Raw genomic sequence first — 26,204 nt, 5'->3', positions numbered from 1 at the left:
TCCACTATCATCAACCATTTTTGTCTGACAGAAATAACACAACATATTCATAGACATAATTAATATTCAAACATAACAAAACTTCATTTTGAAACCATGATGATGCACTATAAAAGGGTCGGAAATATTTCACAATTTTAAAGGCAATTCCGATCAGCACGCTTTCGGTGCATTATTATGATCCTTAGATAAGAATGTTTAGATATTATGATTTTCTCGGTTCATGTTTAATGTAATGACTGTATTATGGGTCTTAAACCTTCAGCGCAACAACCTTCTAAAACCAAACTGAAAGCAGTCTCCACTAGTCTTGACTTTGTTTTAGGCTAGAAATTCTAAACATCGTTGACTTCGATGTCTTTGTTTTTCCTAGTCAGATCAGGCAAGGATTGATTTCAAATATCATAATATAATAATAATAATAATAATAATAATAATAATCTTTCTTTATTGAGGGTAATTCCACTTCAGTGTCAAGCACTGCTTTCCAAGCAGGCCCTCATACAATTATAAAATACTGTAATACATATTGATACATAGTAAATTTACATCTTACACATGGTAAATCACTAACATAATAAATACTATTGAACTCATATGGCAAAGATTATACAAAATACAAGCTAAAGCTAAAATGTCCTTATAAAAAGTATAATTTATAAGGGAATAGAAATCCCAAATTATTTAGCAGAAGTATTTGTTCGCGCTTTAAATTGATACAAAGACATATTATTTAATTCTTTGCGGATTTGAGGTGCAATTTCATTCCAAGTATTAACAGCTCTGGCATGGAATGTACGCTTGCCTGAATTTGAATTACATTTTGGTACAACAAGAGTATTTGATGAATGATTCCTGGTAATATGCATATGACTATCATGAACAAATTCAAATTTAGATGATAGATAAGATGGACCCATGTTTCTTAAACACTTAAAAACTAAAGTGTTTAAGAAATGGTACTTGGTAACGTGGAACCGGTCAGGGTCAGGATCATCTGCAATAATTTTATCCGAGCTTACCTCTGCTCCACCTACAGGATACAACGCTGCTGCGTTTTGCTTCTCCTTGGGGTCGTTAGGATGACTTAAGAGTGTGCCCCAAGTTTCTGTCATGCCAAATTGTAGCTAATTATAAAGAAACGAAACAGGTAAATAAACACAATTATTAATATCTGTTTTGTATCCGACAATCCATGTATTACATTGATAACATTAATACAGTAAATCAGATAATCATGCAGTGCACAAGTATGTCTCAAATATCCTCATGAACTTCACGATCTTTACGATGATTATCCTCTAGCGCTTAGAACAGTCATGGTTAACAAAGTTAAGAAACTCATTCCCAACCTAAATGACAAAAAGAAATACGTCATTCATCACAAGGTTTTGAAACAATATCAGCGTCTAGGCCTGAAGATCACCAAGATTCATAAAGGAATCAAGTTTGAAGAAAGTCCTTCATGAAAAACTAAACTGACCTGAAATTCGAACTTCGCAAAAAAAAAAAAAAAGTAATTACCCCCCTTAAATAATTGCCATTTTTCAAAAACGGGCTATTGTATTACAAATCTGTAACATGCGATGGAAGCAGAATTTATTTCTGTGTATTTTGACACCTCAAAAATAAGGCAACAGCTGTTGTTAACCGGTCGATAACGAATACATTGATACTTACAACTACATGCTTGCAGATTTTCTTCACATTTTGCCTCATTTCGAACGGAATAAAACTACCTCCGATATTCACTGAAATTAGGATGCATAACGACTGTTAAACGTATATATTGAGGGCGTGATTGGAATATAACAAATGGAGATCGATTAATTCAATCATTTAGAACATTTTGTTGTATGGGGGAAATTATGATGCTTAATAATAACTCTTCGTATTTGATAAGTGCATTTAATATAACTTTCTTACATGTTTAGCTATCTAATATAATGGACAACTACACAATAACCATGTATTATAATGATGTTTTTGATTGATAATTATGGTAGGTAACACAGTCTGGTGAGCCTGGTGTTATTCAACATTATTATGACTTTTTCCGACGTCCGTGGTCAAACACTTTCGATCTGTACGCCCCACGTATATGATAGAGAGATTGCGATTTCCAAACGTAGGTATCGGAAGTACGTTGATCAATTCAAAACCATTCTCCTGTATCGAAGCGAGGTCACGTATTTAGCAAGTTTTGAAGATTTTCCACGTCTTTGAAAATGCACAGAAATGTGTCCATTTGGCAATATGTTTATGAGAGTCAAGGATAATGAACATACGAAGGAAAGTCTAATTATTATTATGATCCTTTTTGTTTAATAACAAATCATGATAATAAAGGTGCAGCGATGTTTTAAAAATTGACTAAATATATACGCGATGTCCATATTAAATACCGTATTAACGTACGTAAAAACGTACCTTAAAACGTACGGTCCACGTGCTACGTATGGAACATCGCAATATCTCTGATACGTCCCGATACTCAACTTACGCATGTCTAAACTGGAAAAACCATAGTCGCTCAAATGTGGTACATTCAATATATCATGGATGTGATTGATTTGAAACAAACTCCACGTGACTCTGAAAGCACATCAGTATAAAGGGCGCATCATTAGAAACAAAACTTCGCCCACTAGAGAGGCGGAAAAAAATTGCCTCACTGATGAGTGAAATAAATCCCCTACCCAACTCTGTTATACCGAATTAGAATTGAAAAAACCCTCACGCCCCCCTCAAATGGCGCGCCCTAAGGGCACAAGTGCATAATGTTGTCCTTGTTATTCGCCGCAGAAGTGACGATATAAAAGGTTTAACTACCATAGCAATAGATGAATACACTTTTCGAATATATCGCCCTGCACTACAACGTTCATGCGGTACCTATGCATTGAACCATATAGATGTCAAGAAACAGGGATATAGATGTGGATCGTAATTGTATAGATAACTCGTACTGTAAGTATCTTCAACAGTTTGGTATGTATTCAATCTATGATTGCAGACATACACAAGTGGTGAGTACAACCTGCTTATTGTTCAGGGCGATATATTTAAACATTGTGTTCATCTATTGCTAAGGTAGTTAATCCTCTTTTTACGTCACTTCTACGGCGAATTGTTCAGGGTCTCCCAGTGGCGTAGATTTATTTTTGATATGGGGGATAGTGAATCGAGCACCTTTTGGCGATAGATAAAGTTTATGGTAGAAATGCGCGCGAAAAAGTGCTGTTTGGTTATTAAACTGATGAAATATGGAATAAATGCGCGTGAAGCGCGCGAAAATATGAGGTTAATTTGGTCAGAAACCCATATTCAGGTGCCAACATGGGGGGGTGTTTGTATACCCCATACTCACCCCCTCACGGGATCTACGCCTATGAGGGCTCCCAAGCCAAGGGTGACACTAAATTCAAGGTTGTTCTCTTATCAACGCAAACCTATGGCAAATCTAGCTGGTTTGCTGGATGGAAAATGAGGCCAGTTATCGATCCGACAACATCTAATAGGTTGGGTGTAATTTCAGTATGTTTTAAATTAGCATGGAATGACCCGTTCGCAAATTTAGGCGCCATCTTGGACTTAAGTACACTTTTATAGTTCTTTCAACCAACGTAACATGAATGGTTGGGAAAAGGGGGCAGTTTTCGTTTCCTGTGATGGACCTGCCTATTACTTGGCATTGAACATTTGTGAATCATATGCGAGTATACCTTTCATCCTGTAAAGCTTTAGCCATAGTCTCAGCGTTGAATTCTGGAAAGAGGACCACAGTAGTAAGTCCTACTCCAAGGGGGGCAATAATTGCGAATGTACCATCTGGAAAAGGAAAGGTGTCTCCGAATCTGGCTGATTCCTGTAAAATAAAAAATTGTGACTGTTATATTGTGAAAGTATATATGATTCAAGTCGTGTTGAATTTAAATTTAAACTTTTACTGCACATTTGCTGGGCAATCATGCGGGCAAGCTTTTCAAAGGAAAGTTAAATAAAGGAAAATAGCAAGTTGCGAAATAAAGTTTACTTCAACCTCCGCGGCAACTTAACATATTCAATTGGATTTCTTGCCCAAATTATTTGATTATGCTAAAAACTCGGGACATAGGTATCAATGGGCACCTAAACGAAGGGTATGTGTAAGCGACTGCTGAAAAATTGCTCGCTTTGTTTGATCAAGTTGGTTGTTGAGTACACTTCAAGACAAATAACTCCGTTTATATAAACATGAATGGACTCGCCAGGCGATGACCTTCTCAACGGGGATTATGTTGGAAGCCAGCGCTAATCTCCTTATCATATTATTTTAAAACTTGCTATATGTTTCTATAAAATATTCTATATTATTTAAAAGAGGTTCAATTATTAAAGTTAACGTTAGCTTTGTCAATTTAAATTTCCATTTTATAATACAAAGATTAAGGAAACACCAATTCTTTCTTTCGTCTTACCCCCAATATCTATTCTCCCCTTTCTGTCACGTTTCTCCTCCTATCCCTTCTACATATTCTCCCCATCTATCTATCCTCGCTCTCTCAAACTTTACCAACTCATATAATACTGTCCTAAGACAGGTAAAGTGTGCTGAGGCTTGTGAATCAACGTCATCAACTATAAAGTGTGCTGAGGCTTGTGGATCAACGTCTAGGCGTTGTGCCTGTGCGTAGCGCACTATAAATCACTGCGCTTTTTTTACGACGACTAAAGGAAGTATGGGACAGTTTTGTGTTTTGGAGATATAAGCAATACTGGAACGAACGCCGCAGTCAAAATTTGTGGCGGTGGCAAGAGGAGTTCAGATCAAGGCTCCAAATCATGTCATTTTAGCTCTTACTGAATATAAGGAGAGTTTCTTTATAAATGCCGGCCATTTTGAAATTCAAGAGGTCGACCATAAGATTGAAATCCGAAATGTATGTATTTATTTATTTATTTATTGATGAAATAAAATGTTTCCACTGCTTTTCTGATTCCTGAATAGCAAACGAAAGAAAATGTACAAGTTCGAAATATCCTTAATTATATGCACTATAAGCCAGTAGTAAGCCAAAGTTACCATAAATGTGTGAAGACTTGGTCATCACTTGCCAACCATTGCTTCCTAAACGTTCTTAGTAGTTCGGCTGCCAAACTCAATTTTGCCACAGAAGCTTGTTTGGGTGTCCATAGTTTTGTTTTTGATAGATATTGATTCTCAAGACCACCAACTTCAAAAATAATTTTACTGGAACTGGAGCATTTTGAGATATGGCGGGTTAAAGTTCATACAGAGGTCAAAATTCAAACTGATCAAATGCTGTTGAAAATTTCCCCAAACTATTCCTCTTGTCATGGCGATCAAGGAATACTTTGGTATTATGAGCATTAAATGTACTAAAGCTATTAAATAATATTGCAGTTAGAGATGCCGTATTCGAGAATACAGACACCTCCTATTTACAACGCATTATCACTGAGTGACTAGACAAGTGATACAAGCTTATTGAGAAGCATGTAAACACTTTTAAAAAGAGCCATCCTTACCAAATCATGTAGCAAACTTTCATCGTCTTGTCTGAAGCTAGTCATATTCAATAACGCATGTGAAGAAATAACGGTCGCTTTTGGCATCCCAGTACTACCCTGAAATGATATGGTTAAACAGCGATCCAAACAGTAATATTCACAAAGTCAACATATTCACAAATTAGTCTGTTTATTTGCTTCCGAATACAGGTTAACGCCGCAATTATACTCATCTGTAAACTTTTATGTGTTAGAACGGTAAAAAACAAAACAAAAACAAAAACAAAACAAACAAAAAAATAAATAAATAAAAATAAAAACACAAATCCTGTCACTCAAATTGACAACATTTTGTATACGGATGTTACTAAGGTAGCAAATATAACCAAATTACAAACTAGTATTACATAAGGCTACACTTTTCAATACACGACGAAGTCGGAACACATTTTATTGCAATATGTTTTTTATAATTCGAGTCAGGGGCTATTTTAAAGTGCCTCCTCGAACGTTCGTGCAGTGAGAATACAAATCCGTCCGGTAAGAATTAAAAAACCGTGCTTAAAATATTTCTATACTATTCAAGTATGCAGGCCAGGAAGTAAAGAAGTTCCTTCAAAAAGTAGGACTGGTGGAGTCGAAAAAACCCATGCAAAAAAGTACAATTTGTGGTAGTCAGTCAAGGTTTCATTTTGCGAAGACAAATCAAGTAACACCTCTGGCAACGCCTTTTCTCCCCATTTTTCGGTCATACGTGGGAGAGACGAGCATATGAGCAATAAGCGTGGAGGGGAGCAGAGTGGCCCCGACAGTTTTACCGGATTAGCCAGCTCTATCTAACGGGCAGAAATTTACCAATATCACTTTTATTTGATCGGTTAACACAACATATTCACCTTGATTTTGGGTTAAAATGAAAAGTTTTCTTGCGCTCTGCTCGCAATACTGTCTAGTTAATCAGGTCAAAAATTATGACCACCAGGAATATTTTCATCGCTGCCCACTCATGATACGCAACTGAGGCGAGAGTCAAAATCAGTGACGCAATCTGTGATGCCATGGGAGCAGCTTGATAATCCCCTCTGGCTCAATATGGGGATAACAGATGCAGTGCAGTTAATCTGGACCTCTTCTATTTGACCTACTTATGACCGAAATGCGAAATGTACTTTTCGTATGGTATGAAAATGCATAAATGGCAGTTTTCGTGAAGATGCTCAAGGAAACCCCTTTTAAGATCACGCTAAGTTTTTATCAAATCTGTCCTCAAATTTGATGCACGTAGTCTCATTCAAAAATGTTATTCTGAAAATAAATATTGTAAAAAATGATTCACAATGCATCTTAAAGGTAAATGTCTAAAATTTCTCACATTAAAAAATGTAATCGTTTTTTTTTCTGGTATGCGTTTTTGTATTCTGATTAAATTTTTAAACATAATGCCGTTTAACTTGATATCAGTAAACCAGCTGTGTACGTTCATCGAGATGCAGCTAGTTAAAAAAAGTCAATTAAATGGATTGACGTTTTAAATGAAGATCCATCCTTCAAATAAATCTATTTTAAGAAATTGTCATTATAAGAAATCAGCACATGTGTGCATTTTATGCAATTTTAACCAAAATAATACCGTTAACGTGACACTAATGAACCAGATGTGTACCTTCATTGAGCTGTAGCGAAGTAAAAAATAATGACAAGTCAATTAAATGGATTTATATTTTTAAATGAAACCTACCCGTCTAAATAACGCCAACCAATTTCTTTTCCGATTAACATTTTAATAACACACAATAACGTTAATTTGACACCAGGTGTGTACTTTCATCATGCTGTAGCTAGGCGCAAAAATCGAGTCATATGCACTTTGAAAATCTATTATTTTATGTACCAATTTAGTTATGACCGAAAGAAAATGATGAGAATGGTGGTCTAACGACCCATTGCAATTATTTGCAATATTCTTAATCGTGTGACCAAGCGTGTAAAAATTCAGCAAGTTGTTCTAAAGATGATATTGCGCCAATATCTGAAAAAATCAAGAAATTTAATTTTGCTTTCTAGATAATAATTTGTTAGTAAAAAAGTTTAAATTTGTTAACAAATCCCACCATTTGTACGTATACGCCATAAGGCGAATCTATTATTGTCACATAAAAATAACAGTTTTACTAAAAAATACTTACGGATGTAAACACAACACAGCATGGATCATCCATATCAAGAGACATGCATATTTTATTCACGTTGTCCATATCAGCCTCACTACCAAGCGTCATGAATTCATCGTGGCTATACACACACCTAATAAAGAAACAAGTGTAAAACATGAACTTACAACTCTGTCGTACTTTGATACTTCAAGTAAATATAGGTAGTGAACTTTAGCAATTTCACCTATTAATTAACCATATGAAACAAAACAAGTAAGCCGCCCTTAAATATAAGATAGTTGTCTTACTTTCTCCACGATATCTGTTCTGGTGCGGTACCACTAATGATGAAGAACTCAATATCTGGAAAACTATTGAAAAATAGAAAATTCGTTAACTCCTACATCTACTTTCTCCGATGTAAACAAAAACCAAATGTTAAACCAAATGCAAATACGAATCCTGCTTAGTCATTAAAAAACACCATATACATTTGTTTTAATTAACTTATTTATGATTAATAATAAAATAATTTTTATCAAAAAAATAATACTTGCAAAAATAATTCTTTACATGTATTCTCCAAGTAATATACATTTCATACTTAATTTTCTTCAAGCGTTATAGCTGTTTTTGATACTTTTTGGTAAAAAGGTAAAAAAAAAACAAACACACAAATTGCATTTTAGATCCAAATATCTCAGCCAACTTTCCAGAAATTTTCAGAACTTTTGTTTTATCATGTCCCCTTTCAGAGTTCACGCAGCAATGACCAATAGAAACTTATATAAACATAAATAATCATTTGACCCATGATTTCATCCGATTCAGATGTTATACATTTCTCAAATAAATTATTTCCCCATTTCGTTTGCCAAAGAAAATTTTTGATTGAATCAGTGCAATTTGAAAATTTGTTTTTTTCTTCCTAATAATAACAATAGGAACAATTTGGGGTAAATTACAACATGATAGAACAATTGTTAAATTTTGGGCATAATATGATCTTCGACCTCTCATGTAGACATCCGAGCCAAGAAAAGAATGGAAACATTTCTAGTTTTATCAATTAAGGTCCAATGATGCCAAACAACACTGGTTCTAATAATTAAGAAATAAAGGGTAATGTATGATCCTTTACACGAAAATAATGTGTCCGAGGCAGTACGTAAATAATGGGTGAGGCGCAGCCGAACCCATTATTTAAACGATTTTACTACCGAGGAGACATTATTTGCGTGTAAAGGATAATGCTGCACCCTTTATTTCTATTCTATTACCACAAAATAGTGCAATTTAAAGAGAAAATATCACATTTTTTGACCAAATATTTCAAGTTGTTTACCTCAAGGTGTAGCGCATACACGTGCGGTAGCCAAAGCGTATGCACATTCCAATAACACAACCTAACATTCCATTCTCCCCTATAAGCAGGTATGCACATACAATGACACACCCCTGTCATTCCAATCTCCCCTACATATTAGGTGTGATGTGCGTTTAGCTGTGCGCTGTGATGGTATAAGAACATAAAGTTCGTTGCTCTTGACACTTTATCGCTAATTAATGGTCTGTCACGTGACTTGTTCCAACAAATCAGAGTGCGCGATTTTGATTAATGGGTCGTGGGGGTAATAGAATGTAGGATAAAGGCTTGATGCTAACTCAAAAATGACCCATAGCGCCATGCATTATATTATTTAGAGCAAAATTAAGATTGTTGTCAATTTTCTTTTGTAGTTATTGCTACTTTAACATGTGACATTTTTGTTTAAAAATTGACAAAATTCACAGAAACACATTTGCAACCATAATATCCCAGTTCATGTCACTTTTCAGAATTGACAACCGGGTTGAACTTATGAGGACGCTCTAACGGTTACCCGGCTGGCACCTTTGTCCAAAATTATTACACGGGGCCCTATGTATATAAGTGGCCTCTCTACTTATACAGTTTACGACTTTATACCGTTCAGAATGAAATCCATCGTCAGATGTGTCCATTAGCTCGGGAAATATTTCACACACCCTGTTCAATATGTTTGACGGCGATCTGGTCAGGATGAGCCCTTTGCACTTGAGCTGTAATAGTTTTTTTTTTTTTAAAGTCAAGCATTGTTTTTATTAGGATAAATCTCAAACAAAGAAAGAAAAAGATGAATAAGGAATGAACGAACAATTGTTTACAAATAATAAGAAATTGTTATGACCACTTGGTATGTCAGTTTTAATATCAGTAATGTTCAACGTCTCTAAAACGTTAATTGCTTTCATTCAGCAGTAGAGTATTAGTAGTCACAATTTATCTGGATTGTCGCAAATGACCACCATGGCTAAAGCTAAAAACTAATTACGAGCCCGCTAGCGATACAATTTCCAAACGAGATTCCAAAACCGCTTCCCACGCCTCTCATGCTGCCAAAAATTGCTTGTCCCCCACCCCCCATAAATATACCTCCGGCCCCATTTGCACTTACTTAATAACATTCTCGGTTCCCAATTTCCAAACTTTAAATGCTCTAGATATATAATGCGAGCGCGCGCGTGTTATTTGAAACGTGCCCCTTTTGACCTGCCAAAAAGAATCATGCTCCCTATTTTACCCTCCACAGGGCTCATAATTATTGTACAGCTTCTATATAAATATACTGCAACTAGTATAAAACAATGGTAACGCCATCAACAGAACAAACCTATCGGATGCACAAACACTTCACAATACGGATACGTCAAAATGCAACGTAAGTATACGCGTGGCACCTATTCGCAGATTAGCTAACGCTAACACGCACAGGTACTACAAAATACTACATGATTAGGAATTGCACGTGCATGATGATGTGATAACGCAGTCACCCTATATATACGCACGCGGAAAGATCCGTGGCTACCAGTCGCAGGTTCGACTCTCTCTTTATTCCTTCCTATTTTTCCATTCAGTCCCCAAAAGCCCTTGGTGCGTTAGGATTAGTTGTAAAAAGTCATTCAACTACAGGCGGCGTTATTTTCAAAAGATCCAAATTCATCAAATTTGGTAACAATAATCTAGAAACAGAATGTATTCATTTTATTTCTTACCTTCTTTAGTAATGCTATAACCGTTGGTTCTGGAAACTCTAACCTCAGAGGCACCTTGAAAAAACCAACAAGGATTAATTTTCATTCCACAATTAATCTTTAATATGCTCACAGCTGACAGTTTTAAGATACTATTTTTTAAATGTTTCCGTGAGGAGAAATAATAAGTAAATGTCATCCAAATGAGAAACAACATTGACCTACCGTTATAAAATGAAAATGATGTTGAAATTACAACAATGTTCTAAGAGATCAAGACACGGGATGCAAGAGAGTCCAAGAGGGATAGGGAAGGAGACAGTGAGGGGGCGAGGTAGAGATAGAGATAGATAGAGATAGAGAACAATATTTACCAACAGTATTCCGAGTTGCATAGTTGCAAAGAGCGCAACTAGCCATTCCGAGTGATTCGCTCCCCATACTGCTATAGTGTCACCCTTCTTGTAGCCCTTTGCAATAAGGGAGGACGCAAACTGCTGACTCTGAAATGGTAAAAAAACAAAAAAAAACAAAAACAAAAAAACAAGACAAGACAAGACAATACAGTTTCAGTTTATGTTTTAGATGATATCAAAATAATAAAAACATTCCCCACACGATGCTATCTTTGCAACATGCAATTTATCCCTATATTACGAGATAGAACTCAAAATCTAAGCATCAAATTTAAACATTGAAATAGCAAAAACAAACTCAGGTTAATTTGATACCTCATTGGTCTGGATAGATCAAAGTTTGTAGCCATGGTGACTCTTTGAATGAAAAAAGATGCATTTTCAGAAAGTTGCACTAAAAAGCTACTTAAGTCAGAGTACCCTTAGTTGCCTTAACTACAAATTTCGAACGTTGTTTAAAAGGAATCAAAGCAAAAAAAAGCAAAGATAGGTGTTTATATCGGTCATGAAAAAACTTGACCCATATTTAAAACATATAATGATCTATTTACATTACATACCTGTTCTTTCATTTGTTTGAAAGTAATCCTCTCTTTGTCAACATAAAACACATACATTTCTTTATCTGCATACTTATCTGCCATTTGATACAACTGTTGTCCCACAGACATCCCAATAAAGGGCTGTTTACGTGCGACATGAAGGTAACTCTTCGTCAATTTGTCTGTCGCCATTTTTGTGATTTCCACTGCTTCAAATGTTCACCACTCTCTACTGACTCGGTGTGGAAACGCATTATTAAACCTCAATAATATTCACAAGTAAATCATGCTACCTTATTGGCCAATCACAATTAATGACACACAGTGTTATTCAGTACCATGCATGTACGGTAAAGCAATCAAGCAATCAGCATTTGGAAAATCATTGACCTAATAACGTCATCGATACATTTTCATTGATAAATGTCCTAAATATACCGACTGCAATAATCGTGACATGTACTCTCTTATTACCCTTATTACATAGCCTCTAAAATGGTTTGTTTACGTGATGTATTCTTCGCACATCAAGTTTGTACTGCGTAAAATGAACTCTCATGCTTATCGTCAAAGACGTCGGCGGATACGAACTAGGCCATTTTTTAATGAAAATACTAATATTCCTTGCAATTCCATGGGACACATTTGTTACCAACTCGCTCGCCTTCATACCATTGAATGGCCTAATGCTAATTTCCGCCACTTTGTTTACACTTAAGGGATCTGGAATGAGCGTTTTAAGCGTTTCGACAGTATTTTTTGTATTTGGACATCAGACATATCGAATTGCATTCTGAATACGCAGAATGTCTTTCTGATATCAAATAATTTTCATTTTTTGAAATTCACGATATAATACAAATTTTATGACAAATTATTAAAATTTGATATTGTTCACATTTGTGATATATAACAGCCCTCGAAGTAAATTTTATAAATCTAATGATATATTCTTAAAGTGTATATAGCTGGGAGGAAAAGCCAACGATCAATTTAAAATTTTGAACTTTCATATTGAAGATATGGATTTTTTTTCCCGAAAAGACCAAATTTTTTTGGTGTTTTGGGAAAAAAATCCATTTCTTCAATACAAAAGGTCAAAATTTTCAATTGATCGTCGGCTTTTCATCCCACCTACATACACTTCAAGTATAAATCATCAGATTTATAAAGTTTACTTCGAGTACTGTTAAATATCAAAAATATCAATTTTTAATGATTTCCCATAAAATGTGTACTACATTGCGAATTTCAAAAAATCAAAATTATTTGATATCAGAAGGACATTCTTCGTATTCAGAATGCAATTCGATATGTCCGATGTGCTCTAACGTCCCACAACAAATACAGTCCAAACGTCCATACCCCATCCCTTAAGAAAATTGCAAAGAAAATATTACAATCGAAAATAATATGATTTTGATAATGTTTCATTCTCGCCAAGCTACAACACAATGAAACAACAGCATTTATTTGGTGCCACGGTTGTTTGATGTAAAGATTGCACAAAAAGTAACGCAGCTGTTATAAATACGCCTATAGCGTAAGAACTAATGATTGTGTTCACAATATTTTAACATAGAAATAAGGATGATTAATTAATGCGCAATTTGGTACCCCATTTGTCCCATTTCGTTCGATATTAAACAGCAGTGTTTTTACAGAAAAATATCCGAATTAAATAAATCCCCCCATCCCCCCGGGATCTACGCTTATGGTCTGAATGCCCAAAACGCACCAGAAAATATTAATTTCCATCATATGAGAGCACTTAAAACACACGCCACTGGGCTCATCATGTGCTATAAATTTTATCTTAGATTTTAATATATATTTTATAAATACCTGAATCCCCAACACTGTTTAGGGACAAATATCACTCGTTATTAGAGTATTTACACACAGATTCATGGAATCACGGGTCTCTACTTTCCGTGATACTTACATCATTCGGTCGGTACAATTTGGAAGCGCGCCGCCAATACGAAATATCAATTAGCGCTACAGGGGAGACCGAACACGGTTTGCTAGGATAATATAGAATCCCCGTTACACTTTGAAGGAAATGCTCTGTAAACACATTAGCTTGCCCAATACAACACTCAACTGTGATGAATTATGTTTACATTTTCTTATATACCAAGCACTGAAAATATCTTTTCTATTAATAGCCAATTACTACCTTCACACTATGCTGCAATCTGGGAAATTCCCAAATATTAATTAGTATAACATATTAATTATAACATAACCTTTCGCATGACATCACTTTCCTAGGGGATTCCCATGCAAGACCCCCTGCAAGCTTAAATACACCCCTACACACTCCACGCCCCGAAATCAATCAACAAACTGCACTTCACTCAATACACACTCCTCTTCAAACAACCCCCTACACCCCCCCCACACCCCCACCCTACACACCCCGTATACCCCACTCTGGTGCATGGTGGTATAAATTTAGAAATAATTATGCAGCGTGGGTATGTAAAAGAAACATGCCTGTGCTCACTTGGAAGGAATCTAATTGATAATATTATAGTTGATGTGCAAGTTTAAATGTCCAAATTTCATTTCGCAAACTCTCTGTAAACTACCATAATTGGTATTTCAGGATTTTAGACTTTAGACTATATAAAAAGTATTGGAAAATGACTTAAAACGAACTCACAAACAGAATGAAACCAGAAATGCAACGTAAAATATAATATCATACTTTAAGGATTTCATATCCAAAATAATTATATTTTATACATATATAATTATGACAAATATTTTCTTGGCATCAACTCATCTTGGACAACTCTCAAATGTCCACGCATTTCTTTTATTCAGCGTCTCAGATTAAGAAACGAGATATATGGCACGATATAGGCCTCCTTTTTAATAATTTATTAATCATTATCATAGATCCCGTGGGATTTCTGACCAAATTTACCTCTTATTTGTCCATATTAGCCCCAAATGTGTAAATTTTGGCTCGCATTTATCCACTTTTGCACCATATTTCGTTCATTTAGCTTCAAAATAGCAAAATTGTCCGTGCGCATTTTTACCATAAGCTTACTCTGTCGCCAAAAGGTGCTGGATTCACTATACTTCAATAATTTTTTTCCAACCCCACCCCCTCCCCCGACCCCCAATAAAAAAAGAGTTAAAAAGAAATATACACCACTGCTTGTAGCATAGCAATCAAACGAGGTTATGTTTTTCAGAACAAGTTACAGAGATGCAGATTCTATTCGTGCGGCCGCCCAACAATATATGCAGAGCAATATATGTAGCTATGAGAGATGTTGCATAATACTTCAACGAGGTTATTCAGATCAGAACAAGTTCCAGAGATGAAGACTATTTGTGCGATCGGACAAATAATGTATGTAGCGACTTGAGATGTTGATGATATCGTCAGATCGTTTGAGTGTCTGTTGATCAAAGTTGAAAAATAAAATCGGTATTCTAAGTAATAGGTTATTATTACTTATTCTTACGAAAGCAAACATGCCAGAGGACGCTGGTAAATTTGTTTTAGCAACAAACAAGTAAAATCTCATTGACATTGTTTTAATCGATATGGAACACTGCATATTAAACAATAGCAAAACTATAAAGCAGATGGTTTGTAATTTCGAAACAAATTTACACTACTAATTAAAACTTATTCAACGCTCACCTTATGCAATTGGGAACTTTTCTAACGCCATTTTTGTCAACTTCTGTCTCGAAAACTATTGAAATAAAATATTGCGAGTATAATGTACATAAGTAATAATGCCACACACAATGATAATACTGAACATAATATTGAACAGCATTCCCAAGAAAATTACTAATCAACCCTCGAGTTGTTTAAAAATACACACGAATACGTGAAGTGCTGAATGGATTTAGTACTATACGGTATAGTAAACAATATAATTCGTAATGATCACTGCATACTAACAAATAATAATAATAATAATAATAATAATAATAATAATAATAATAATAATACTAATTTGTATTACAAAGATTACAATAATTTAAAAAAATACATACAAAGAAAAGAACATGTATATTATACAATCGTTAAACCACGCATAGATACATAATAAATCATACTGCAGTTACTGTCCGTTTTCCTATACACAATACACAGTGCTCTCACCATTGACGCGTGACCTCTAAAAATGATGTACGTTGGAAGAATGGGCACTTGCCTAGTTAACATCACTGTGTGAAAAATAACCAGCCAATATTTTAGCTATTCTCCAAACTTCTAGCAAATATATTTCTCTAACATGACCTAAAATTACAGCTAGGTTAGATGTTCAGAAATAGTCGCACTTTTGTAAAATATGAGTGAGGGCAAGGCATAGCTAGCCAACTCCCCGTGTTAATTGAATGGAGATTTGACCGAAAATATTGGTATCGGACCGCTCACTTCTGAAGGATGCCACAAATAAAAATAGAATTAACAGTAGAATTCATCTCGACCTTTGCAGGACTTAAACCCCATTAAAAGCTATTAAACCAAGATAACACTCATTGAAGCAGCTCAACTGATTAAATCAGATCTTCTCTGGTTGTGTACAAGTGTCTGTTTTCAATGTGCGACATCGCAATATAGCTGGTATTACAGCTTCAGTTGGGTAACCGATTATAAAGGAAACGAAAGGAAACAATGGTATGTGTACCATTGTTCACGAAATGAGACAAAGACCTGCGTTTTGTTAACCAGCATTCTTCAAAATGAGCAACATAATGATTGTTGACTTAACACGGTTTGGAAATAATTTCTTCATATTTTTGGTGTTATCTGTCGTTTACACATCCTTCCTAAAACACAAAAGTGCGACCCTCTCCAAACATCTAAATTAGCTAAAAATTTAGGACATGTTACAAAACTTTATTTTCTAGAACCTATTTAGAATAATTTAAATGTAGCTTTTACCGTTTTTTTGTGGCATCCTTCAGAAGTGAGCGGTCCGATACCAATATTTTCGGTCAAATCTCCATTCAATTAACACGGGGAGTTGGCTAGCTATGCCTTGCCCTCACTCATATTTTACAAAAGTGCGACCATTTCTGAACATCTAACCTAGCTGTAATTTTAGGTCATGTTAGAGAAATATATTTGCTAAAAGTTTTGGAGAATAAATAAAATATTGGCTGGTTATTTTTCACACAGTGATGTTAACTAGGCAAGTGTCCATTCTCCCAACATACATCATTTGTTGAGGTCACACGTCAATGGTGAGAGCACTGTGTATTGTGTATAGGAAAACGGACAGTAACTGCAGTATGATATAAACTCCTTGGTTGAAACCAATGCTCTGCAGGGTCTATTGTTCTATTGTTTCCGATTAGAGCGCTGACATATTGGAAAATGTTGCCAATCAATATTCATGAGAGTGTACATTCAATTTTCGAAATTGGGTGACTTGTGTTTGGCAGGTGTGAAATACATCTGACTGTGCGTTTTAATTACGTAACGAATAAAGGCATTGACATCATCGAATGGCTGCCCAGTGCTGTTATGTGTTTAGTTATTATATAGGCCTAATAATTATTATTAAATGTATTCATCATTCCTTTCTTTTCCCTTCTCTGTACGTATTTTTTCCTAGGCCTGCACTTTATCACTCCCTCGCTCTCCTTGTCCCCTCGCACCCTCCCTCTCTCATTCCCATCATTTTCCTTATATTTCTATTATTTATTTTATTAGTTATTTCATACATTCGCCAGGACCACTGATGGGACTTTAGGCCCTGTATACATAGGCCGTTCCCTTGTGGCGTGTGTCCTTGTTCCGTGTTCACTTGTTCCCATGTGACCTGCCACACAGACAACGAACCTTTGTTTTGCTTAGTGGCCGCTACGGTTCGTTGTCTGTGTGGCAGGTCACATGGGAACAAGTGAACACGGAACAAGGGCATATGCCACAAGGGAGCAGCCTATGGATACGGGGCCTAATACAACTCTAATAGAGGGCGACTTTATCGACTTTTGGTATACGCTGGCGAAGTAACGCAATTAATCGGATTAACTACCATAGCAATAGATGAATACAATTTTGAATAGATCTCCCTGCACTACATCGTTCATGCGGTTCATGCATTGAAACACAGATGTCAAAGAAAGGCTGAATACTCGCACCTGTAAGATAGAGGTTATCCGTTTTCTATAAGTTGCATATGCTATCAGCGACTGCTATACCGTGTTTAGGACTTTCAAAAGAAGTACCTGCATGTGAAACCATAACTGCTTCAAAATAGCCCGCCAAATTGCAGGTAACTCCGAGGTCGTCCACTTTACTCATGTGTGACTTCTAACAAAAGGCGTTGGTTCCCGTAGTATTCCTCATTCAAACCAATTACAATGCACGACCTCGGAGTTACCTGCATGACTTTGGCGGGCTATTTTGAAACAGTCATGGTTGTACATGCAGGTACTTCTTTTGAAAGTCCTAAACAAGGTATAGCAGTCGCTGATAGGATATGCAACATATAACACGGATAACCTCTATTGCTATGGTAGTTAATCCGTTTAGGACTTCACTTCGCCAGCGCGATCATTATGTGGAAACCACGACGATATTATAAATAGTATATGTGATGCGATCAAGCAAAATCAGTCGGAACTCGGAAATATTGATTTTGAGATATAGCCAAACAAAGGAAATATTTCCTTTTGTTTTCTAATGTTTTGGAAACACTTTAGTTGCTCATATCTTTGGAACTGGATGTTCAATTTCAATGGGGTTGTCTGCAAAATGCAGCTTTGTAAATGCATGTTGGCAATCAGACACGACAACCATTTATTGACTTTTGTTTAAGACTCGCACCAAATACCTACACTCTCAGCAGTACTATAGCCAAATATAAACTGAGCTCAAAAAGAAACTTATAATTTTTCACAAGGTCATATCTTGAAATCCTGTCCATCAAATTGAACCACAATTACACACAGATTTACTTCAATACTCTACTCTTAACACATGTCAGTAACCAAGCAGTTATCCAACTGACACAACAGCAAAATGCACTGACATGGGACAGCTTCCTGGACCACATTCACAGCCCAGCCCTGTTTCATAAAAAAAGTGTATGAAAAGCAGAAAGCAGCACCGTTTTATCATCTGTGCAATGATCTTGTGTGCATTCTCACAGATTTTTTGTCCTGGGTGCCAAATGTTGGGCTGTGAAAGTGAAGGAAGTCAAGGAAGCTGTCCCATGACAGTGCATTTTGCTGTTGTGTCAGTTGGACAACTGCTTGGTTACTGACATGTGTTTTGAGTAGAGTATTAAGGTAATCCTGTGTGTAATTTTGGTTCAATTTGATGGACAGGATTTCAAGATATGACCTTGTGAAAAATTATAAGTTTCTTTTTGAGCTCAGTTTATAATAGGAGATTCTCTAATCGAGCGAACTATATCCAACCCAAGACGACTCTAGCAAAACAACGACCAAAGGCGCAGAGAAATCTCATTTTAGCTAAACCAACATGTGATCCAAACTTGCACTCGGGTAGCCGCCACCCGAAGCTTTAGTTCTGAGCGTTTGACCCCGAACCCCTGGATCATTTGTTGAAAATTTGAGAAGGGCACCAAGGCAATTTCTCAAAAGTGAAGAAAACACACACAAACATAGATAGATGATTTTGTAATGAGAGGGGCAGGGCTGGGGTACTATCCTATAAGAAACAGAATCTTTAATACTTCCGAGTTCCGACTTGCTTGATCGCATCACATTTAAGTAAACTATACTTACCTTTCCTGTTTCAGTTGTTGGAATATCATCGACGAATAGAATATACTTGGGAATTAACAATTCATGGACCTTTTGAAATAACAAAAACAATATAAAGTTTTATTTTCATTATTATAACATTGAAAAACAAAAACAATATAAAGTTTTCTTTTCTTTATTATAACAATGTTTCAATGATGACTTTAGTACATTTGCTTCTACTCCATTACACGTGATTCTTTGTTAATCTTTATTCTATCAAGATGTCATTAAATGAATTTATGTATACTATATTATGATTAGCAATAGTTTATATTTACTGTATTATTGATTTCTTTATTAATATGGTATGCCCAATCCTACCACTTTGGACGTAAGAATTGAGAAAACGTGTTGTTTTGTAGTTACAATCCGTTCAAAAATTATTAGTAAAACAGGTGGAATGAAAAAAAGAGCAAGGTACACCAACTTGACGTGGGGGAACAAGTAAAATACAGACTACACGGTATACGCAGACGGGGAACGTAGGCACATAATTAGGTAAATTTCGATATCCACAAATGATCAATTCCACAGCTCACAGAAGTGTTAAACCTGCGACACTGACATTCAAGACAATACCTTTGTGTCCTCTGGTGTTGCTTATTTGCATATATTGCTTCCCAGATTCTCTGTAGTGAACTTGCTCTGAACTTGTTGTCTTTTTTGCTAATGATTTCTATTCGGACTTGCCTTCAGTTTTTGACTCGAATTTGTTTTTAAACTAATGCATGTACTTTTCACTGTTTCGTTTTATATTTTGATGTCTGTCCCTGAGAGCAGTTTTTCTATTTGAAACGTCGCTTTTTTTTGTCTGGTTGGTTTCGTTTGTCTGCTTATGTGCACAGTGATTTTCATCACTTCTAGTGCACTCTTTTACTCCCATTGACCCCTGTTGTTTTTGCGGGTTTAAAACTTCTGTGGGCCTTGGTAACTTTTGGCTATCGAACTTTACCTACTTCTATGCCTACATTTGTTGTTTTTCCCCCCTCTACGTACCGTTCACCCATGCATGCCATGTTGGTACATGGTGTACCTTGTTCTTGTCCTTTACAGTTGTTTGTATAATCAAGGTACTCTCTTGTATAATTTATTGATCCTTGATGTGTTTTGTGTCCACTTTTTTTATTTATTTTTTTATTGTAAAAAATTATCTTTTATTTATACCCTTATGACCGGAGAAGACCACAATATTAATAGGCTTATCTATACATTTGGATCAATTTTCCGACCATACCTTTCCTTCACAAAACTGCCTGATTTCTTCTTCAGTTGGCGCATTTTCTTTGTCAACCCTAATTAAAAAGATAATTGTTGTTTTTTATAATACCTAAAACGAATATTAAGTATGCTTATGCATTTATTATTCGCAGTTTTGTGCGATTTATTCAAGCTACATCGCGGAGCATCTTGTTTGTCTATAAAAAAGGAAACGTGATTCCGCTGCTTTACTGTTTAGGCTACCCTTAGTTAAAACCAAGTTAGGTAAAACTGTGAAAAGCTTTTAAAAATATCAAAATAAAACATCCCCGTTGGTTTAGTAAGCCAGTTATTAAAGACATGTTTAACATTTGAAATACTGCCGACCTTGCATATGGAGCCGGGTCCATCTGATATAATATACAGAATACAAGTATTTTAATACTTTAAAAAGTTACCCTGTGTTATTAAAGTATTAAATGAATTGTACAAAAATAGCTGCTTTCTAACTGTTTACATTTTGAACAGTTGAAGTAAGTCATTTATTACCTAACACATGCGCATATCTCTTCCCCTACTCGTGGATCAGGCAAACCGATAACCTAAAATTAAACCAATGAAAATTTAAAACACCAAATTAGTACATCCTGAAATGTTAATTGCAGCTCGTAAATATGCTTACATTTCTTTGCAGTTTGCTACAGGCAGTGGCAATTAAGGCTGTCAGAAGTTGCTGACAAGGTCACCCCTTGCTATTTTGGCATACGGGCCAGTATTTTTTTGTTCTGCTTTCCCCCTACAACATTGCTACAAGGTTCATAAGAACGTCTTATAAAAGAGTTAAAGCCGTGTTCAAAGGAGCAGTTTAGACATCAATTTTTTTCAGCAATCTCCTTGTTGGTCTCAATCAGGTAGTTATGTTATAGAAAAAGAATGATCATGATTTCCACAGAATGAAGTAGTGGCGCTCTTACTGTAACCATGTACACACGATGAATAATTCTAATTGCAACTAGTAGCAAATGGTGGTCATAGACCACAAGTCTAGCTGGGGCATATTGGTGTTGTGGAGGTATCTGACCCTTGCAAAATGTTCCAAAATGTTTGTTGTCACCGAGTTTAAGTCCCGTACTCCTTACAGATGTCCATATAATACACTTCAAGTATTTGACCCCAGATGACCTTTGATGTTTAATAATGCTCACCTGGTCTTGAGGTTTGTTGTCACCGAGTTTAAGCCCCGTACCTCTTTAATATGTCCAGAAAATACAATTTTAAGATTAGACCCCACATAACCTTTGTCATATCCCATGCACAGTATTCCAAAATGTTCCCCTGGTCATTAAGTTTGTTGTCACAGATTTTGAACCCTGTACCCCTTACAGATGTCCAGAAAATGCATTTTGAAAATTTGACCTCTGCATGCCCTTTGACCTGCAAAATGTTCAACTGGTCATGAGATTTGTTGTCACTAAGTTTGAGCCCCATGCATACCCCTTACAGATGTCCAGAAAATGAATTGTAAAAAATTGAGGACACGGTGGCTCAGTGGTTACGGTCTTGGACTCTTAATCTGAGAGCTTGCTCGACGTGCGTGGTTACGAGCCCTCGTCCCACAACCGTGTGGCGCCCTTGGGCAAGGCGCTTTGCCTCGCTTGCCTCACCCACCCAGGTGCAATGGGAAGCTGTTAGGGGTATTCACAGTCATTGTACTGATGAACCCTGCGCCATTTGTAAGCAGCAAACGTGGTTTCGACATATTCTAATGACGGCGGAATAAATATAAGCGCTTTGAGGCTGTTTACGGCATAAAGCGCTATATAAATATCTACATGTATTTATTTAATTGACCCAGATAACATTTGACCTGACCCCTACAAAGTATTTCAAAATGTTCCCCTGGTCATTAAGTTTATTGTCACAGAGTTTGAGCCCTGTATCCCTTACAGATGTCCAGAAAATTCATTTCTAAAATTTGTTCTCTGCATGACCTTTGATCTGACCTTTGGAAAATGTTCCCCTGGTCATGAGATTTGTTGTCACTGAGTTTGAGCTCCATACCCCTTATAGATGTCCAAATAATGCAATTGTAAGATTTTACCACCTTAATGACCTTTGACCCCAATTTTGTGTACAAGTTATAGGCACTGGGTAAAGCCAATGCATATGTGCACATGACATCATTGTGCTATGTAATATGTGGCAGAAGAAGCATTTTGAAGGTATTTGGTTATATACCAGAAATTCCCCCTTAATGACCTTTTACCCCAATTCTGTTTACATCCTATGGGCACTGGATACCCGAGACTGGATATAGCCAATACATAATGTGCAAGTCACGTAATTATAGGGGGTAACATGTAGGAGCAGAACATTTTGAATTTTCTGATGCCAGAAAGAAGAAAGCAGGTAAGAAGCAGAATCGGATACCATAACAATACCTAGCGGGGGTGTAACCCCCCCCCCAGCTAGGTAAAAAATACTTAATACAGAAATTCATATTCAATTTACTACATACCACAGCAACTTGAACACGTGGATTTTGGTACAACCTCTTTTCCAGTTCAACAGGTGCAAATTTAAAACCTTGTTTAATGACAAGTTCCTGAAATATTAGTAAATAAAAATATTATCCCTGGCTGTTGATACTTGAGTAGTGGAGTTGGCGTTGTAGAGTTGGACCATGTATATGACCAGCCACTCGTTTTTCTTTTTCTTTTTTCTTTTCAATCAAGAAAAAGAAATAAGGCCCGCTAAGATTTGTCCGTTGTAAGTAGCACAAGTATAAAAATACGAATAAGAGAAAAACGAAAAAATCCAGGTACCGTTTGTTTGTTTTCCTATTTGATTTTTATTTACAGTAAAGACTAAAAAGACAGTAAACGGCTGGTAACTGTTTTTCATTTTCTTAAAATGTAAGTGATAAAAACACAAAAATATACCGTTTAGATTTCTGATTTGAATTCAGAAAAGAAAAGAAAAACTAGATATATTGCAGCCTCATAAAGCTACGAAGTCTAGCCTTGAACTTGAAATGACATCCGATGACCTTGAAATGACCTTGGAAATAATTATCTTTTCGTGGACAATGTAGGCTTAAAATTTAATAACAATCTATTTGATACAAATATTTGACCTTTGGTTGACCTCTGTTGACCTTTAAATGACCTTCATCATGTTTTGAATCCATATCCACATCACATATACTAATTTTCATTCAAATTGGACAAACTTGTGAATTTTACCCCTTTTGACCTCTGGTTGACCTCTGGTGACCTTGAAATGACCTCCAATATATTTTGAATCATATCGAGAGCACATAATTTATACTAATTTTCATTTAAATTAGACAAACTTTAGATTTTTACCCCTTTTGAGCCCAAAACAGACCCCTCCTCCATGTTTAAGCCAAATTTGATTACAATCGTATATGAGCATAATGCTTAGAGCCCTTTTGGCATTATTCTGATGATCACATCACTTTATATGCAGTATTATATTGAATTTTAAAGTGATTGTCAGTAATCAACCCTTTTAGCTTCCTGTATGACCTTGAACTCAAAATCTGCGAGGACCCCATAGACACCAACTAATGTCAATCTGTCAGTCGCATCTCTGTACCATATAATCTGTAGGAAAAGAAGCATTTTGAAGGTATTTGGTTATGTGCCGGAAAATACCCCCTTAACAGTCAGAATTAATAGGTAAATTTTCACGGGAAAATTTTCTGGACACGTGACACCCATGGGCGCAGACATATTAGCATTATGGAATGTGACCCCGAGCACAGCGGGTGTTCTTCCAATGTATTTGAATAGGAAGAATTCCTCCTTAGATGCAAAATAAGTAACTTGTCGCAAGTTAATAATATTATGGTAAGCGTTTCCGTAGATAAATATTTTTTTCCGTAGATAGATATTTTTGAAATTACGTTTTGATGATATTGTGAAGAAATTAAGATAACATAATATTTAATAAATTTGCAATGCACAAATTTCTATCAAAATTGCGGTCAAAAATACTATTCCAATTCAAAATTACTAAGACTTGAATAGCGAGGTCACCGCCTGGGGTCAGAGATCAGGCTCGAGGTTACACTCACATTAATACGCATTGGTCACGTGTCCAGACAATTTTCCCGTGAAAATTTACCTATTAATGTTGACTGCTTAATGACCTTTGACCCCAAATCTGGGAAGACCCTAAACGCCCCGGCTATAACCAAGGTCAATGTCCAAATCTTAATACTGTACCATGTAATCTGTAGGAGAAGAAGCATTTTTGGTAAAATTCACATTTTTCGCCAAAATTACTCAATACGGCTAGACTAAATAGGTCGTTTTCCGTTTTGCTATACAGATATATTGGACTAAAGAACCAGTGCTGTGGGGAATGATATGTTACTTTTACTGCAGTTGGAATTGTGCAGCCAAAAACTCAAAGAAAGTCAAATATAAACGGTCTTGTGTTTCCTGAGACATTTGGTACTTGTTTGTTTGTTTGATCATCTCAAAGAAATTCGACAACATCCCCGTGTGGGTAGGGTTAATACGCAAAGCTGGTCTATATCAGAGATTAGTAGCCAATTTATACAAACATTCACGCCTCTCTATGTTAGAAAAATGTAAAATATGGATTGGAATCAGCTATGTATTTTATATTACAACACTAACCTTCTTTCTTCCACATGTTTGGATGTATCCATCTTCATCCATGACACTCAAGTCACTAAAAATGTAAATATTACATACAAAAAAGTAACCTACCAGTTGGGGACGATGGGAACTTACTCTCGTTTTCCTTACGAGTGCTTCCAAGAGACTTACTGTTTCAGTTGAATTAAAAGGCATACAACTTTACATACAGCGAATTTAAGTTTAACTTGAATAACTTTGAGCTTTTTAAATATCTGAGGAGAATAATAATCTTCTAATTAATGTAAATGTAGAAGGCCAGATGGCATGTCATTTTTAAACGTCATATAATGTGTGGCATGTGTCTCTGAAAGAACTGTATCGTCTGAAGCTTAATTATTTGGGTATTTTAACGCCACAAATAAACATTACTATTTTGGTGTGATTGAAGAATAAATCAGCTATCACATACTTTTTGAATTTTAACAATTGACCATACCGTTCTTGAAATATAACAATTTTCCGAAACACCCTAATTTTCAAGCCTTCCCACGGATTCAACTCGTATAGGGCTAAGGTCAAGATTTATTAATTCGTCTCAAAGCTCCCGCTCGCATTAATAAAATCGCTTATTTTTTTTCGCGTTATTCACGCTGGATTGAGTAAGTTTAAGTTTTTTTCGGTCCACAACACACACATTTTTATGTCTGACATCGTCAGAGGTCAAAATAGCCTAAAGCGTAAATCTTTTTTAAAAAAAATCTTCATCTTGACCACAGTGCAGCCTCCTTGAGAGATGAAAAGGTGGTCTATTCTTGCCACAGATTAAAAAATAAATAAATAACATAAAAAATAATAATTAAAACCGCTCCCGTATTATGTTTTAGGAAGGGCTTTGAGCCCGGGGCTTTGAGACGA

General features: G+C 35.9%; 1 protein-coding gene across 1 annotated transcript in view; it reads right to left on the bottom strand.

Moving 5' to 3' along the window:
• Positions 1-7,157: 7,157 nt before the first annotated feature.
• The window catches only part of LOC140154953 (medium-chain acyl-CoA ligase ACSF2, mitochondrial-like), an 86,755-nt gene continuing 67,708 nt past the window's right edge, over positions 7,158-26,204 (bottom strand). Inside the window, exons 25-33 of the mRNA XM_072177617.1 lie at positions 25,326-25,380; positions 21,202-21,254; positions 20,690-20,747; positions 19,435-19,503; positions 11,099-11,227; positions 10,746-10,799; positions 9,114-9,178; positions 7,701-7,818; positions 7,158-7,187 (exon numbers count right to left, since the gene is read on the bottom strand). Coding sequence (XP_072033718.1) covers positions 7,158-7,187; positions 7,701-7,818; positions 9,114-9,178; positions 10,746-10,799; positions 11,099-11,227; positions 19,435-19,503; positions 20,690-20,747; positions 21,202-21,254; positions 25,326-25,380 — 631 coding nt within the window. The remainder of the gene's footprint in view (positions 7,188-7,700; positions 7,819-9,113; positions 9,179-10,745; positions 10,800-11,098; positions 11,228-19,434; positions 19,504-20,689; positions 20,748-21,201; positions 21,255-25,325; positions 25,381-26,204) is intronic.

Source organism: Amphiura filiformis, chromosome 1, assembly GCF_039555335.1.
Source record: "Amphiura filiformis chromosome 1, Afil_fr2py, whole genome shotgun sequence".
In the NCBI taxonomy this organism is placed as follows: domain Eukaryota; kingdom Metazoa; phylum Echinodermata; class Ophiuroidea; order Amphilepidida; family Amphiuridae; genus Amphiura; species Amphiura filiformis.
The sequence above is the reverse complement of the archived record's forward strand: the minus strand, read 5'-3'. Positions and strand labels throughout refer to the sequence as shown.